Source organism: Rhinoraja longicauda, chromosome 16 (genome assembly GCF_053455715.1).
Source record: "Rhinoraja longicauda isolate Sanriku21f chromosome 16, sRhiLon1.1, whole genome shotgun sequence".
NCBI lineage: Eukaryota > Metazoa > Chordata > Chondrichthyes > Rajiformes > Arhynchobatidae > Rhinoraja > Rhinoraja longicauda.
In genome coordinates this window covers 3760695-3772964 of record NC_135968.1, presented here as the reverse complement: position 1 = coordinate 3772964, position 12270 = coordinate 3760695, and the positions used below count along the sequence as shown (strand labels likewise).

Genomic DNA, 12270 nt, shown 5'->3' with positions numbered 1-12270 from the left:
TTGGATATGTAACAAATAAAGTTCTGTTGTAAGATCTCTGTGATTCTTTGCAAACAATATACCTAGGCAGGCCATTTGGCGCATCTGGTCACTGCCAGTCTTTCTTCTCTGATGATTTCTTTGGAATGTTCTTGTTAGTCTTTTCCCCATTTATTCTGGGATGGTAAAGCGTTTATTGGTTCCTAAGTCTGAATTTCGACACTTGTAAATCTAATGATGTTCACAACTAAACGACTGAAGAAGGGTCTCGACCCGAAACGTCACCCATTCCTTCTCTCCTGAGATGCTGCCTGACCCGCTGAGTTAATCCAGCTTTTTGTGATACCTTCGCTTTGTACCAGCATCTGCAGTTATTTTCCTACTAAACGGCTCCGTCGGTTGTGAGAGATCACCGTTGTTCTCCACATACAAGGATCAAATGGCTGCTGTCCATTGGGGAACGCGGAGCCGGTGATTTCACGGTCATGTCCATGGCGTCTTCTTTACCCAGGAATCTCCGCGCTCCAGAACTCGCCCTAAGTTGCGGGCGATACCAAGCGCGCAGGCGCGGAGAGTCCCGGAAGTGGTGCTGCCAAGGCGCGCATGTGGTCCGTGGACAAAAGACTCCGGAGGATCGGCGGCAGGTAGGAGCGGGGAGCCGGGATCAGTCAGCACCGAGGCCCGGGCTGAGGAGCGGCCCCCGGCTGCGGGGGAAATCGGTGCGGCCCCCGGCTGCGGGGAGAATCGGTGCGGCCCTCGGGGACACGGTGGCCCGCCACCTGGGGACGATGCGGCCATGCGTAGCACACCGGTGAGCGCGTTTGGAAGCGCAAACACGGATCCCCTGCCCCCTAGTCTGGTCAGTAGATACAGAATAGAATAGAATAGCCTTTATTGTCATCCAAAAAAAACAAGTCTTTTGGATGAGATTCCATTACCCACAGTCCAACAATAAGAGCAATAAAAATAAGCAATTTCACACACAATCACAAACCAACACAAAATAAAACAAAAACATCCATCACAGTGAGTCTCCTCCAGTCACCTCCTCATTGTGATGGAAGGCCAGAATGTCTTTTCTCTTCCCCTGCCGTCTTCTCCTGTGGTCAGGCTGTTGAAGTTGCCGCGCTGGACGGTGAAAGGTCTGCAGCAGGTCGACCCAAGTTGCACGTCGGGGCGGTCGTGGCTGCTGATGCGGCTTCCACAGCAAGTATGTCTGTGGTTAGATCTGATGATCAGTCACCACTTTGTAGTGGCGATATCAGAAAAGATTCTGAAAAGGAAAGGAGGATTATCAATTTCACTGCCAAGGGCTTGGAATCGCTCATTGAGAAGCACCAGAAGAGGGAAAAACTCAAGATATAAACAAGCTATCAAGTTAATGGAAATGATGAAAGAGCTCCTGAAATCAAGTGAAAATGTAAATGAAGTACAATCTAACTTGATTCAATTAAGCCAGCTCTGATGAAATCAAAGAAGATTACGAGGCATTGGTAATCTTCACTGCCTGAAGATTAACTCGAAAAGCAAAATCAGTGGATTCACCAAACAGTGGAAACTTTTATTGAGTTTACATAACTCAATGGTGGTTATCTAACGTTGGTCAGCAAGCTACACCATTGCTGAGTGCCACACAACAGAGTGATTGATCAAGTCAAGTCAAATTTATTTGTCACATACACATTCACGATGTGCAGTGAAATGAAAGTGGCAATGCCTGCGGATTGTGCACAAAAAAGAATTACAGTTACAGCATAAAAATAAAGTTAATAAGTTACTATAGTGTAGACAAAAATTTAGTCTCTGGGGTTATAAAAGTTGACAGTCCTGATGGCCTGTGGGAAGAAACTCCGTCTCATCCTCTCCGTTTTCACAGCGTGACAGTGGAGGCGTTTGCCTGATCGTAGCATCTGGAACAGTCCGTTACTGGGGTGGCAGGGGTCCCTCATGATTTTGCTTGCTCTGGATCTGCACCTCCTGATGTATAGGTCCTGCAGGGGGATGAGTGTAGTTCCCATGGTGCGTTCTACCGAACGCACTACTCTCTGCAGGGCCATCCTGTCCTGGGCAGAGCTGTTCTCAAACTAGACTGTAATATTGCCGGACAGGATGCTCTCTACAGCCCCAGAGTAGAAGCAATGAAGGATCCTCAGAGACACTCTTGAATTTCCTCAGTTGTCTAAGGTGGTAAAGGCGCTGCTTTGCCTTACCCACCAGTGCGGCAATGTGCGTTGCCCACGTCAGATCCTCTGTGATGCGGACTCCCAAGTATTTAAACCTGCTCACCCTATCCACAATAGACCCATTTATCTCCAGTGGCGTGTACGTCCTTGGATGTTTAGCCCTTCTGAAGTCCACAATCAGCTCCTTCGTTTTAGTGACATTCAAGAGGAGGCTATTGTCCTGACACCAGAGTGCCAGATCAGCCACCTCCTCCCGGTAGGCCTTCTCATCGTTGTTGGAGATCCGGCCCACAGTCATGTGTGTACAGGGAGTACAGTAGGGGGCTAAGGACGCAGCCCTGGGGGGATCCTATGTTCAGGGTGAGGGAGCTAGATGTGTGTTCCCCCATCCTGACCACTTGGGGCCTGGCGGTGAGAAAGTCCAGGACCCAGGCACACAGAGGGGTGCTGATGTAAACTCAGATGACATTGGACCTGATGACAGTGTTTCAAATGTCTTAAAACCTGAATTGAGCCACAAATCTCGTTCTTCATCATATGCATCTTCAATGGTCGCTTGAAAGCTGAGGCCGAGAAGGCTGTTCTCACAGAACTGGTTGCCGCCATGAAAGGCAGGCATGAGATTGAGGCATAAGAGGAACAATTGGAGAAAGAACAGAAGAGAAGACAATTGGAAATGGAGGAAGAACAGAAGAGATGACAATTGGAAATGGAGGGAGAACAGAAGAGACAAAAGGAACAGCTGAAAGAAAGAAAGAACAACTGGAACAAGATGCTGAACTGGCAGCAGCCAATGCAAGAATCAATGTACTTCAGGCCATGAGATCAAAGAGCGGTCTAGAGTATCTGATGCGATGAACTCTTATTTGAGAAGAGAAACTGCTCAAAAGGAAACATCAACTAAATTAGAGCCACATGCAGCTGAATACTTGCCTGATCAAGTGCAGCAGGTTGTTAGACCAAAACAAACAATTCTGGGACCATCTGCTAGAGCTCATGATAGGACCCATCTAACTCAACACCCTCTTCAAAGGCAAAAGGCAAAGACTCATGAGCAAAAGGGTGTGCAGGGGCATGTTCGTATTACACCTCCTGTACCGTATGATGGAAACCAAGGTGTTATCTATAACCTAATTCAGAAGTAAAATTATATCAGTGTTCTTCTGGCCCAACAAAACCTTTCTTCTACTCTACCACCAAGAGACATTCCTGTTTGTGATGGTGATCCTTTGCGGAATGAAATTTTCATCATGGCATTTGAGAGAGGAGTGGAAAGAAAAACCGCTTACATTTTCTAGAGGAGTGGATAATAGTGACCGCTTACATTTTCTAGAGCAATACACAAGAGGTCAAGCAAAAGACTTAGTCCGCATCTGTCAACACTTACCTCCAGCCCAGGGCTATCCAAAGGCGAAGAATCTGCTTAAAGAGCATTTCGGTAATGAACATAAGATTGCCACTGCATATATGGTCAAGGCATTTGCCTGGTCAATGATCAGATCAGAAGATGTGAAAGCATCGCAAGCATTTTCACTATTCCTTCGAGGTTGTTGCAATGCAATGGAACATCTCACCAATACGGAAGAAATGAACGTCGCTTCCAATTTGAAGACTATCCTTCTAAAACTGCCTTACAAGCTCAGAGACAAGTGGAGGGATAAGGCATGCAAGCTACAGCGAAAGCTTGGAAAACGAGCTAGATTTTCTGACCTCGTAGGCTTCATAGAGAAACAAGTGAAGACGTACAGGTATGTAGGTTAATTGGCTGGGTAAATGTGAAGGTTGTCCCTAGTGGGTGTGGGATAGTGTTAGTGTGCGGGGATCGCTGGGCGGCATGGACTTGGTGGGCCGAAAAGGCCTGTTTCCGGCTGTATAGATATGATATGATATGATATGATACTATCAGATCCATGTTTTGGGAATATCCAGGAAGCCAAGCCAGTTGCAACTGTCAAAAGCTCTACTTTTGCTAAGGCAAGAGAAAGGCAGCAACTAAGAGGAAACAGTTTCGCAACAACTGTAATACCTGTAGAAGCACAGGTGCAAGAGAATCGGACAACAAAGGCAATGAAAAGAGACGTATCTACCACCAAGCCACAAGGTTCTTGTTTGTTCTGTAACAAAAGTGGTCACACATTGGGCAATTTAAAAAGAAAACGTTAAAAGGACCCGAACGCAGTTGGGCGAGGGTTGCCGCTCGGAGGGGGCTGGACCCACCCGAGTGACAGGAGTGCCAGCCAATGAGGGGGGAGGGGATGGAGTGGGTGAGGGGGTGCGTGTAGTGGGAAGGGGGGAGGGAGGGGGATGGAATGGGTGAGTGGGAGGGAGTGCCGGAAAGCCCATGAGAGTGGAGGGGGGTGACGGGAGGAGGGGGGGATTGATGGAGGAAGGGGTGAAAAGCGGTGTCGTGGAGGAGGGGAAGGGGGGAGTGGGGGATGGAAGGGTGCTACACCAATGCAGGAGAGCTTTGGGCCCAACGGAGGAGGGTTGCCATTTTGTGTTCAGCTCCAATGCGTGCTCAGTTGGGGAGGGTTGCCATGTTGTCTTCAGCTCCTACGCATGTGCGGTTGGAGGAGGGTTGCCATTTTGTATTCAGCTCCGACCACACGCTTGACGCCCGAGTGGTCCGGGTCCCGCTCCCCGCTCTGATTGGTCGCCGGCACGTCCTGATTTGCTCCGGCCACTCACCCCCACGGTGGAGTCCATTGATTGGCCTCAACCTCCCGCTCGCCGCCCGATTAGCCCATGTCATGTCGAATGATTGGCTCCGACCTCCTGCTCGGTGCCCGATTGGTCTGGGACCCACGTGGGGGGAAGGGTTTCTTCCCGCTCAAAGCAACTGCCGGCGCAGTCGAGCTGACGCTGCTGCTGAATGAGAGTACAGTCTCGAGAATCTCCAAGAGAGGAATTTAACCATAAAAAACAAAAACATTCCAGATAAGATTTATTTTATTTTTAAGAAAAGAACGCCATTTATTTTAAAGAACAAACACGATTTTCCCATGTCACGATGTGAACCCAATGAGGAATGGGCCCAACGGATCCACTTGGTCCAGTGGATACTACATTACCTTGTTTGAAACACTGATCTTTGCCTGGTCATTTAGTGTAAACCTTTTCTTTACAGGATAGAACAAGCAGAGGATTGATGCTCGGGAATATCAAATTCCTTCAGATAACCAGCACCTGAACGCATGGGAGGGATTCATCGTGTCAGCGGAGTCAATGAGGCGCCATAAATTCCGCAGCATGGAGAGTGAGCTGGAATTCACCCAGTCTTCCCACCAGCAAGATCACGCTGTGGAGAAACCATTTGCCTGTCACGATTGTGGGAAGGCATTCTCTCAAGTAAACAAACTGAAGAGACACCAACAACACATTCACGCTGAAGAGAAACTATTTCCCTGTCCCGATTGTGGGAAGGGATTCTCTCAGGCCAGCAACCTGACGACACACCAGAGAATTCACACAGGGAAGAAGCCATTCACCTGCTCTGAGTGTGGGAAGGGATTTAAGCAGAAATCTCACCTACAGTCACACCAGCGGATTCATACTGGGGAGAGGCCGTTCACTTGCTCTGAGTGTGGGAAGGGATTTTTGCAGTCATCTCACCTACAGAATCACCAGAGGATTCACACTGGAGAGAGGCCGTTCACCTGTTCTGAATGTGGGAAGGGATTTGTTCAATTGACAAACCTCAGGACACACTATCAAATTCACACCGGGCAGAGACCGTTCATCTGCTTTGAGTGTGGGAAGGGATATAAGCAGTTATCTCAACTACAGTCACACCAGCGGATTCACACCGGAGAGAGACCGTTCACCTGCTCTGAGTGTGGGGAGGGATTTATTGACATATCTACACTGCGGAGACACCAGCTGATGCACAGCGAGGTGAGGCCATTCACCTGCTCTGAGTGTGGGAAGAGATTTATGCAGTCATCTCACCTCCAGTTACACCAGCGGATTCACACTGGAGAGAGGCCATATGCCTGCCCTGAGTGTGGGAAGCGATTTATGCAGTCATCTAACCTACGGTCACACCAGCGGATTCACACTGGAGAGAGGCCGTTCACCTGCTCTGTGTGTGGGAAGAGATTCATCCAGTCTTCCCAGCTGAAGACCCACCAGCGACTTCACGCTTTGAGGAAACCATTTGCCTCTCCCAACTGTGGCCAGGAATTCCCTCAAGCAAACAACCTGAAGAGACACCAACAGCGAGTTCAATCTGCGAAGAAAGCAATTCCCTGTCCCGATTGTGGGAAGGGATTCTCTCAGGCCTGCAACCTTACGACACACCAGAGAATTCATACAGGGGAGAGGCCATTTAGCTGCTCTGAGTGTGGGAAGGGATTTATGCAGAAATCTCACGTACAGGCACACCAGCGGATTCACACTGGGGAGAGGCCGTTCATCTGCTCTGAGTGTGGGAAGAGATTCATTCAGTCTTCCCAGCTGAAGACCCACCAGCGACTTCACGCTGTGAGGAAACCATTTGCCTCTCCCAACTGTGGGCAGGCATTCCCTCAAGCAAACAACCTGAAAAGATACCAACAGCAAGCTGATGCTGAGGAGAAACCAATTTCCTGTCTCGATTGTGGAAAGGGACTCTCGGTCTTGCAATCTGAAGAGACACCATGTTCACGCTGAAGGGAAACTATTTCTCTGTCCTGATTGTGGGATGGAATTCTCTCAGGCTTGCAACCTGAAGAAGCACCGGAGAATTCACACCGGGGAGAGGCCATTTACCTGCTCTGAGTGTGGGAAGGGATTTACGCAGAAATCTCACGTACAGGCACACCAGCGGATTCACACTGGGGAGAGGCCGTTCACCTGCCCTAAGTGTGGGAAGAGATTCATTCAGTCTTCCCAGCTAAAGACCCACCAGAGAGTTCACGCTGTGAGGTAACTATTTGCCTCTCCCAACTGTGGGAAGGTCAACATTGATGACCTCCTGACCAACCAGCAAATTTATACTGACTAGAAGCTGTTCACCTATTCTGTGTGTGAGAAGGGTTTCACTCAGTCTTCCAACCAAATGACCTATGAGTGAGTTCACACTGGGGGGTTAACCATCGCAGTTGCTGAATCCGTTTGCTGTTTAAGTAAGTTCTGTTCACAGTTGCTTAATCCGGTTGCAAGTCCACAAGTGGCTGCTGGTGTTGGAGTCTGCGATGTGTACTGCTCTCATCACATCTAGAACTGAATACTGTTCACTGGGCACGGTTGGGGGTTTAAGTTTGGGTGGAGTTTGACTAAGAATTCACTCAGTCATCTGCGTTCATGGTACACCAGAGAATTTGCACCAGGGAGAGGGCGCTCATCTGTTCCTAGTGAGAGAAGAGATTCACACAACTTGCTCAGCTGAAGATCCAACAGCGAGTTCATGCTGTGTAGAAAATATTTGCCTCTCCCAGCTGAGGGTCGGGATTCACTGGTAAATCTAACCTAGTGACCCACCAGAGAATTCACATCAGGGAGAGGGCATTCACCTGTTTAGTGTGTGGCAAGGGTTTCACTTGATTATCTGAGGTAATGGCAAGCCAGTTTGTTAACACTCGGAGAAAGTTTACATAAGATTTTGGTTCGGTGTTTAACATCTATCGCAAGTCCACCAGCGTCTGCATTCATGTGACTCTGGTTAATCCTGATGTTCATCATAACCAGGGCTAATTTTGGTTTTGTGCTTATGTTGTTTGCACTTCATATAACTGGGCTGGTCTTTAATATCTTGGATAGGTAACAAATAAAGTTCTGTTGTAAAACTCCAGTGACTCTCTCTGCATACAATATACCTAGGCAGGCTTTGGCGCATCTGGTCACTACCAGTCTTTCTCCTCTTGACGTCTTTGGAATGTTCTTGTTCGTCTTTTACCTGTTTATTCCGGGAGGGTGTCTGAATTTATGTAATGGTGTAAATGTAATGGTGTTCACAACTGATCGAACACATCGGTTACGAGAGGTCATTGTTCTCCACATACAAGGACCAAGTGGCTGCTGTCCATTGGGGAACGCAGAGCCGGTGATTTCAAGTCACTTCCATGGTGCCCTCTTTGCCCAGAAACCTCCGCGCCGCAGAACTCGCCCTATGTTGCAGGAGATACCAAGCGCGCAGGCGCGGAGAGCCCCGGAAGTGGGTGTTGCCAAGGCGCGCATGCGGTCCGCGGACAAAAGACTCCGGAGGATTGGCGGCAGGTAGGAGCGGGTGCCGGGCGCGTGATCAGTCAGCACTGAGGAGCATCCCCCGGTTGCGGGGAGAATCGGTGCGGTCCTCGGACACACGGTGGCCCGCCACCTGGGGACGGTGCGGCCATGGGTAATACACCGGAGAGTTACTTCCGATCCGCAGAGCGCGTTTGGAAGCGCAAACATGGATTCCCTGCCCCCTAGATAGTCTGGTCAGTAGACACAAGGAACTGCGGATGCGGCTTCACAAAAAAAGACACAAAGCGCTGGAGTAACGCAGCCGTTCAGAAACATAGAAGTGTAGGAAAATAACTGCAGATGCTGGTACAAATCGAAGGTATCACAAAATGCTGGAATAACTCAGCAGGTCAGGCAGCATCTGGGAGAGAGGGAATGGGTGACGTTTCGAGTCGACACCCTTATTCAGAATCTTTCTTGAAACATAGAAAATAAGTGCAGAAGGAGGCCATTCGGCCCTTCGAGCCAGCACCGCCATTATGATCACGGCTGATCATCCACAATCAGTAACCCGTGCCTGCCTTCTCCCCGTATCCTTTGATTCCACTAGCCTCTGGAGCTCTATCTAACTCTTAAATCCATCCAGTGATTTGGCCTCCACTGCCCTCTGGCAGAGAATTCCACAAACTCACAACTCTCTGGGTGGAAAAAGTTCATTCTCACCTCAATTTTAAATGGCCTCCCCTTTATTCTAAGACTGTGGCCCCTGGTTCTGGACTCCCGCAACATTGAGAACATTTTTCCTGCACCAAGGTTGTCCAGTCCTTTTATAATTTTATACGTTTCTATAAGATCCCCTCTCATCCTTCTAAACTCCAGTGAATACAAGCTTAGTCTTTTCAGTCTTTCCTCATATGACAGTCCCGCCATCCCAGGAATCAATCTCGTGAACCTACGCTGCACTGCCTCAATTACAAGGATGTCCTTCCCCAAATTAGGAGACCAAAACTGTACACAATACTCCAGATGTGGTCTTACCAGGGACCGATACGACTGCAGAAGAACCTCTTTACTCCTATACTGAAATCCTGTCGTTATCCTGCACGCCAACTTTCAGTGACTGGTGTACAAGGACATCCAGGTCTCGCTGCACTTCCCCCTTACCTAACCTGACACCATTGAGATAATAATCTGTCTCCTTGGTTTTGCCGCCAAAGTGGACAACCTCACATTTATCTACATTATACTGCATCTGCCATACATTTATCTACATTATACTGCATCTGCCATGCTGAGATCAGTATCAAATCAGTAGAAGGTCCCTGAATCAAAGTATCACCTATCCACGTTCCCAAGTGATGCTGCTGACTCTGGATTATTTCAGCTCTGGACCACTTTGCTTTCAGCCTCGCTGTCATGGTTTGATCTCACAGCTCACCATGGAGACTAAACTTACCTCATCTGAAACACTAGGTAGACACAAAATGGGTCAGGCAGCATCTCTGGGGAGAAGGATTGCGTGATGTTTTGAGACGATACCCTTTTTCAGACTGAAACACTGTGAAACTTTGGCTGAAACACTAATCTTAGCCTGTTAATTTAGTGTAAATCTTTTTTTACAGGATAGAACAAGCAGGGGATTGATGCTTGGGAGTTTCAAACTTCTTCAGTTAAACAGCACCTGAACGTATGGGAGGGATTCATTGTGTCAGCTAAGCCAATGAGGTGCCATAAATTTCGCGGCATGGAGACATTATTCATTAGTTCTGAGAGTGCGCTGGGATTCATTCAATCTTCCCAGCAGCAAGTTCACGCTGTGGAGAAACCATTTGCCTGTCCCGATTGTGGGAAGGCATTCCCTCAAGCAAACAAACTGAAGAGACACCATCAACAAGTTCATGCTGAAGAGAAACTATTTCCCTGTCCCGATTGTGGGAAGGGATTTTCTCAGGCCTGCAACCTGAAGAGACACCAGAGAATTCACACAGGGGAGAAGCCGTTCACCTGCTCTGAGTGTGGGAAGGGATTTATGCAGTCATCTGACCTACAGTCACACCAGCGGATTCACACTGGGGAGAGGCCGTTCACGTGTTCTGAGTGTGGGAAGGGATTTGTTCGATTGGCAAACCTCAGGACACATTATCAAATTCACACCGGGGAGAAACCATTCATCTGCTCTGAGTGTGGGAAGGGATATATGCAGCCATCTCACCTACAGTCACACCGGCGGATTCACACTGGAGAGAGACCGTTCATTTGTTCTGAGTGTGGGGAGGGATTTATTGACGTATCTGCGCTGCGGAGACACCAGCAGGTGCACAGCGGGGAGAGGCCCTTCACCTGCTCCGAGTGTGGGAAGCAATTTATGCAGTCATATCACCTACAGTTACACCAGCGAATTCACACTGGAGAGAGGCCGTTCACCTGCTCTGAGTGTGGGCAGGGATTTATGCAGTCATCTCACCTACAGTCACATCAGCGGATTCACACTGGGGAGAAGCCGTTCATTTGTTCTGAGTGTGGAAAGGGATTTATTGACGTATCCGGGATACAGAGACACCAGCAGATGCACAGCGGGGAGCGGCCGTTCACCTGCTCTGAGTGTGGGAAGAGATTTATACAGCCATCTCACTTACAGTCACACCAGCGGATTCACACTGGGGAGAAGCCGTTCATTTGTTCTGCGTGTAACAAGGGGTTTGGGACTTTACCCGGGCTTCAGGTACACCTGAGAACTCACACTGGGGAGAGGCCGTTCATTTGTTCTGTGTGTGGGAAAGGGTTTACTAACTTAGCTGGATTACAGAGACATCAGAGAATTCACACCGGGGAAAGGCCGTACACATGTTCTGTTTGTGGGAAGAGATTTACCCAAATATCTGGGCTTAAGAGACATCAGAGAATTCACACCGGGAGGCGGCCGTTCACCTGCTCTGAGTGTGGGAAGAGATTCATTCAGTCTTCTCAGCTGAAGACCCACCAACGAGTTCATGCTATGAGGAAACCATTTGCCTCTCCGAACTGTGGGCAGGTCAACACTGATGACCGACAGAGTGGCCAACCAGCAAATTCACACTGAGTAGAGGCCACTGTAGGTCTCACCTACAGTCACATTGAGTAGTTCACCTGTTCTGTATGTGGAAAGAGTTTCACTCGGTCTTCCAACCTAGTGACCCATGAATGAGTTCACACTGGGGGGGTTAACCATCGCAGGTTGCTAAATCCGTATGCTGTTTAACTAAGTCCTGTTCACAGTTGCTGAATCTGGTTGCAAGTCCACAAGTGTCTGCTGGTGTTGGAGTCTGTGGTGTCTGCTGCTGCTCATCACTTCGAGGACTGAATACTGTTCACTGGGCACGGTTGGGGGCTTGAGTTTGGGTGGAGTTTGACTGAGAATTCACTCAGTCGTATGCATTAATGGCACACCAGCGAATTTGCACCGGGGAGAGGCTGCTCATCTGCTCTATGTGCGAGAAGAGATTCACACAACTTGCTCAGCTGACCAGCAAGTTCATGGTGTGTGGAAAACATTTGCCTCTCCCAGCTGAGGTTCTGGTTTCACTGGTAAATCTAACCTGGTGACCCACCAGAGAATTAACATCAGGGAGAGGGCATTCACCTGTTTAGTGTGTCAGAAGTGTTTCACTGAGGTAATGGCACACCAGCTCATTCACTCTCGGACAAGGTTTAAATAAGATTTTGGTTCATAGTTTAACATCTCTCGCAAGTCTCAAGCAACTGCATTTTTGTGACTGGTTAATCCTGATGTTCATCACAACCAGAGCTAATTTGGGGTACATTTGGGATTTGTTCATATGTGGTTAGCACTTCATATAACTGGGCTGGACTTTAATATCTTGGATATGTGACAAATAAAGTTCTGTTGTAAAACCTCTGTGATTCTCTCTGCATACAATATGGGCGTTTTGGCGCATCTGGTCACTGCCAGTCTTTTTCCACTTGA

At 48.5% G+C, this 12270-nt stretch overlaps 2 protein-coding genes across 2 annotated transcripts; both read left to right on the top strand.

Annotated features, from left to right (window-relative positions):
* The first annotated feature begins 637 nt into the window (after positions 1-637).
* Positions 638-6988, top strand: LOC144601100 (uncharacterized). Its single transcript, XM_078413039.1, has 2 exons — positions 638-790; positions 5290-6988. The coding sequence occupies exon 2, from the start codon at positions 5388-5390 to the stop codon at positions 6810-6812; it is 1425 nt and encodes a 474-aa protein (XP_078269165.1). The 5' UTR covers positions 638-790; positions 5290-5387; the 3' UTR covers positions 6813-6988.
* A 219-nt stretch (positions 6989-7207) lies between these two features.
* Positions 7208-12144, top strand: LOC144601434 (uncharacterized). The gene is given in 4 exon segments (XM_078413546.1): positions 7208-7211; positions 8224-8357; positions 9934-11343; positions 11345-12144. Coding segments are annotated over 4 exon segments (1593 nt in total). The 3' UTR covers positions 11390-12144.
* Positions 12145-12270: the final 126 nt, after the last annotated feature.